Source organism: Prunus avium, chromosome 8 (genome assembly GCF_965620075.1).
Source record: "Prunus avium chromosome 8, drPruAviu1.hap1.1, whole genome shotgun sequence".
In the NCBI taxonomy this organism is placed as follows: Eukaryota; Viridiplantae; Streptophyta; class Magnoliopsida; order Rosales; family Rosaceae; genus Prunus; species Prunus avium.
The window spans coordinates 36419341-36425340 of record NC_142291.1 but is presented as its reverse complement, the minus strand read 5'-3'; the positions used below and the strand labels follow the sequence as shown (position 1 = coordinate 36425340).

General features: G+C 39.8%; 1 protein-coding gene across 1 annotated transcript; it reads left to right on the top strand.

Moving 5' to 3' along the window:
- Window positions 1-3263: 3263 nt before the first annotated feature.
- LOC110770683 (Galactose oxidase/kelch repeat superfamily protein) lies at window positions 3264-5973 on the top strand. Its single transcript, XM_021974883.2, has 2 exons — window positions 3264-4552; window positions 5603-5973. Exon 1 carries the CDS (start codon window positions 3376-3378, stop codon window positions 4528-4530), a length of 1155 nt encoding a protein of 384 aa, XP_021830575.1. The 5' UTR covers window positions 3264-3375; the 3' UTR covers window positions 4531-4552; window positions 5603-5973.
- Window positions 5974-6000: the final 27 nt, after the last annotated feature.

Here is a 6000-nt window from a genome sequence, read left to right as displayed (position 1 = left end):
TTGGGTTTGGGCCAACACTCGAGGGGTCTATTGAATATATGTTATTTTACAGTGTTGCTATATGAAGCACACAATTATTATTTTGAACTTCACAATTTGGCCTTTTTAAGTGTAGTCATCAAGCAGATATGGGCTTATTCAAGTGGACTAAAACGCTTCACACTTTGCACTCGAATTCGAATCCTTATTTTCGTAATTTAAAATAATTTAAAATAGATTATCGCTTTTACGAACAACAAAAAAGTGTAGTCATAAAAAATTTCAAAAAGTGAAAGGAAAAAGGGATTATATGAATGAGTGGGTCGGGTTTGAATTTGATAAAATTGATTGTCTTTTTCAAAAAGGATGAAGATAACGATTAGACTTTGGGTATATATTCAACACTCATTGAAATTCTACAGTAGATAAGTCACAATTGTTGTACTTGGAATGGAAGCGACATCATGGGCTGACCAACAAAGAATGGCTACACTCACCCACTGCAATGTACACTTTGTATAAACCAACCCAACATTCTCAACTACAATTCTTGAGCTCCCAAACTTCACTTCACACCCAAAATAAAAAAAGGATCCTAAAGTAATTGGAGTAATTAAGCATAACCCATCACCTTTTCTGAAGTAATTGGAGGTGACTAAGTAATTGGAGTCACACAATGAGCATTGCCTTGTCTTGTCCCAGAAGGAAGGAAAACCAGGAAAGTGAGAGTCGAAAAGAGTTTGTCTTGTCTCCTTCCAAAAATATATGTTATTTATCTAAAAATAGCATACTAGTAAAAAATTATCAAATGCACAAAAAAGAAAAAGAAAAAGAAAAAGCAAAAAAGAAGATTGGATTTATCTAATACACTTGGGTTTTGCATAATCATATGCGTAGAAATGTTCTTTTACCAAATCACTCCACAATTGCTCACACGCTACGCTAGTATATAATCATCCATTCATATTAACATGCTCACAATAAAACTTTCTTATATATATCAAGGGCCACCTACCTACCGACATTACTAATTATATGCATTCCAACCTTTGACTTATTTTTCATCTTTATAATTTTTCTGTTGCGAAAGGCGATAAATGTTAAACTCACATACACTACACGGATGATAGGAACTCATGACCTTTTTTGAAGGAGCAATTGTTCCAAACCACTACACTAATGGGTCTTTGCTCAAAAGTCACTTTGAGTCCTCATAGTATGTCAGTTTATCAGTTTAGTTATCGTAGTTTCAATTTTATAAACTTTATCATTGTAATTTTAAATATGAGCAATTCAAAATTTTGTCAAAATCCTTTCAATTTCATTATGTTTTGAATATGAGATTTTACATAAGAGTAATGCTACACTTACCACATTTTTATCCTACATTTTCATACCACATGATGTGACATGTTCATATCATATGTCACATCAATTAAATCAATTTAATAAATTAAAAAAGTGTTAATCACATTAATTAGCTAATGTGGTATGTACACATCAACTTTCACATCATGTGGTATAAAATTGTGGTAAGACTAGTATTATTCTTTATAGTTTGTAATGAAATTGAAGATATTTTAACAAATTTTGTAACATGTCCTCAAATTGATCCGATTTGAAACTAAAATAATAAAACAAGACCAAAAATGACTTTTTCCCGAAAATAAACAATGCTTATTTACTGTTTCGCCCCATAAAACAAACGCTCGATCTCACTTTACCCCTTTAAATTTAAATTTTCTCATTTAACCCCATAAATCTCTAAAAATTGCTGAAATTTTCTCATTTTACCACTTCCGTCTATTTCCATCCACAAAATTGTTTAGTGTGTTGACGTGGTATGTGTATTCTAGTAATTTTAGCTCCTTATCTTCTCTCTCTCTTCTCTCCCCTCCCTGACCCAACCTCCATCACACCCCACCCCCACCCCCTCCTCCTCCTCCTCCTCCTCCTCCCTCTTCACTATTCTCTATTCTCTCTACTTCTTTCTCCTCTTTACCTCTTTTTTTTCTCCCCTCCCCTCGCCAGACCCAACCCCCAACCCAAACCTAACCCTCCAGGGAATTACTCAACACACCCAAATGACCACCACCACTTAAATTTTTTTTAAAAAAATATCCTCGACAGCCACTACTCATCTTTTCTCTTGGCAAAAAGAGAGAGAGAGAGAGAGATATATATATATATATATATATATATCAGTTATTCTCTTATCCGGATGTCCGCACGTTATTATCGTGCGGATCCTATTGTAAACAGGCAGGAAAACAGAGAGGGGTAGTACAAAATACACTGCGTCCGCACGATAATAATGTCCGGATGTCCGCATAAGAGAATTTCTGTATATATATAAGAAAGAAGAGGAGGGAGGGGTGGGGTGCGATGGAGGTGAGAGAAGAGAAATGTAGAGGGAGGGGAGGGGTTGGGATGCGATGGAGGTGCATTGGGGGTTGTGCATAGGGAGGGGATGGGAGAGAAGAGAAAGGCAGAGACAAGAAAGAGGCAAAGAGAAAAGAGAAGATAGAAGAGGGAGGAGGGGGTGAGGGTGAGGGTGAGGGTGGGGTGCGATGGAGGTTGGGTTTGGGATAGGAGAGAAAAGAGGGGCAGAGGGACATACGGAGAGAGAATAGAGAAAATAAGGAGCTAAAATTACTAGAATGCCCATGCCACGTCAACACACTTAATTGTTTTGTGGATGGAAATGGTCGGAAGTGATAAAGTGAGAAAATTTTAGCAATTTTTCGAGATTTAAAGAGTTAAGTGAGAAAATTTCAATTTAAAAAGATAAAGTGTGACTGAGGCTATGTTTAAAGGGGTGAAAGAATAAATAAGAGCATCTCCAAGGGAGATGTCAAATACCAAACATCAAATTTAAATTTGATGGCTGATGTGGCAATTTGACATCTTACACAGCTTTACACTCCAACTGATATGTCAAATTAAATTATTATTTTATTGCATTTTAGTGTTGATTTATTTTTAATTAAAAAGAAGAGAAAAGAAAAAATAATAAAATATTCATTTGACATCTTGCTTTTGGGATGTCAAAAATAACATCTCAATCTCTAGCCTTCATTCCATATCAGCTTTGACACATCGGTTGGAGTGATGTGAGATGTTATTTCTAGCTGTTAAACGTCTATGTGGCACTTTTGACACATCGGTTGGAGATGCTAAGCCAATAAATAATAGTTGAGTGAGTAGCGCGGGTGTAGTCGACGACGATGGAGGGCCCACAACTTCACACATACACTGTGTCAAAGTCAAACTCCAACCACTCCCATCTTTTATCTCTCTCCCTTACCCATTTCGTCGGTTCCTCCCCACCACCTGCCTTCTTCTTCTTCTCTCTCCTTCTTTCTGACCCTCTCTGCAACAAAGCCAAATCCCAAAATGACAGCCATGAGCAACCTCAGCTCAGACGTCACAGAGCTCATATTCTCCTACCTCCCAATCCCAACCCTCATCCGCGCCTCCACCGTCTGCAAGCTCTGGCACTCCATCATCTCCTCCTCCACCTTCTCCCAGCTCTCCACCCAATCCCAGAAATACCCCTGGTTCTTCCTCTACGGCATCCACAACACCTCCTCCAACTTCAACCAGTCCTTCGCCTTCGACCCAGTCTCCAATCGCTGGTTCCGCCTCCCCTCCCCCACCTTCCCTTCCCAGTCCTCCTCCTTCCTCGGCGTAGATGGCTTCTTCCTCATCACCGCCCCATTCTTCACCTTCTCCCCAATCCTCAAGCGCCATTTGCACTCTACCTCCCCTCTCCGCTTCTCCCGCATCAACCCCCTTGTCGGCGTCTTCGACTCTGGCTCGTCGTCTCCGCCAAGCTTCATCGTCGTCGGCGGCGTCCGCTTCATCGGCAATTTGGTCGACATCGAGGACCGTTTGGCTGTGGAGATTTACAATCCCAATTCCGATTCTTGGCTCCTCTGCCCTCCTCTCCCCGCCGATTTCCGCTCCGGCAACTCGTCCCAGAGTCTCTCATCGGCCCTCTTCAAGCGTCGGTTCTACGTCTTCGGCATCTACTCCTGCTTCATTTCCTCATTTGATCTCCACACCCATCTCTGGAGCGAGGTCCAGACTCTCCGCCCACCCGGGGTCGTCTTCTCCTTCTTGATTTCCTGCATGGACCGGCTCGTTCTAGCTGGAATCTGCAACGGCCCTCTTGGGTCCTCCTTCAATTTGTGGAAGATCGAGGAGGCCACCATGGAGTTCAGCGAGATTGCGATCATGCCTCATGACTTGTTGTATGGGTTGTTCGATGGGGATGAAGAAGACAAGTTTGCAAGCTTGAAATGCGTGGGGCTGGGCAATCTGATATACGTGTTCAATGAGGAGTATCACAAGAAGTACCCAGCTTGTATCTGTGAGATTAGCAGTGAGGATGGGAAGTGTAGATGGAGGAAAGTGCCCCAATTGCCTTCCCCTGTTAATAAGTTCCATAAAGTTGTTAGCTTTTCGTCCACGGTTTCGCTTCATAGTATTCTTCAGAGTGAAGGAGGAGGAGATGATGTTGCCCCTGTGCAGCCCATGTTTGACTGATATTTGCTTCCTCAATTTCTTGGTATGAATTCATTCATGTTCTGTTTTCTTGTTCATTTATAGCTTTTTGGTTTGTGTTACTCTGTCTGCTTGGCATTAGTGTGAGATTTTTCGAGTTTGGAATTGCAGTTTGTAAGGCTGTTCTTGGTGGGTTTGAATTTGTTCTGTAGGATTTACTTAGCTATAATGGTTCTTTATTGAATTGACAAGAGCTTCTGTGCCAAATTTAGAGTAGATCAGTAGGCATCATATGTGAAGGTTAGGTTTCCTTGAAGATTTATGATGGATTTATTAGAAGAAGGAAATCTAAGTGGCTAAATCTTTCACGGAAAATTTTCGCAAGTAATCAATAGATTATGAAAGTGTTCCCTCATTCATGAATCTAAATCCTAAACACACCCAAATCTCAATCACAAATGTTGTGGCAATGTACGTACTGAAGAGCCAATAAGTTTGGGGCCTCATGTGGCCCTAACTCTATGTGACTTAGTTTAGGCCAGATAAATTAATATTAATGGTAGTTTTGAGTGGAAAGCATGGGATAAACTGCTGCTCAATGTGCGTATTGGGTTGCAATTTTTATGGCCATGAATTATGAACATTCATCATATAGAAAACACAGCCCCTTTTACATGGATTTTTAGAACATTACATATTGAGCTGAGATTGTCCAGTTGAGAAATTTAATGATCTGAGATTCTCATGTTATCTATCTACCATATGTGCTATTGTGTGTTTGTGTCACTGCTTGTATTATTAAGGTGGCAAGACTAGTTAGTCCATTTTCTGCCTTTTTACCTCTTAGTTTGCCTCACTTCTGTGCTCCTTAAGGTACGTAAATTTCGGTGGTTGATCATTTCATATAAACCAATTACCTTGTGGAGATTTGAGGCCTTCAATCATATATTGCATATCTACTCTATGGATGGCATGTGTGCTCCCCGATTTGGAAGGGCATGTGCATTGACAACAAACAACAGAAATGCATGGTCCCTTCCCTGAATATAAGAACTGGATGCTAATGATGCGTACTAACATTTCATTTACTGCAACTTGCTTGACACCAATGCAGATGGCAGGGTTACTTGGCCAAGAAAAAATATCATTTTTCAAATTTGTAGATAATGCTGGAGGGTGGTCCTTTTATATCACCTAGCATCTTGTTGTCCTTTATGTAGACGATGTTTAAGAAGCTTGTATACAACAGACGAGCAAATTAAATCATGGCAGGACTAACGTCGATGTTTATCTACCTTCTCGTCCGTCCCGGTTAAAGACATCCTCACTCCTTGTATTATTCTGCTTAATTTCGTAGCATCTGTATAATAAGTACTCTTATTGTTTGTGTTATCATTTGATGTCAATGATCTGATGTTTGGTAAACATTTTGCAAGTTGATAATTTTTGGCTTCAAATAAACAGTTTGTACTTTTAAGTTGGTAATTTATGCTATCCGGAGAACTAATTTTT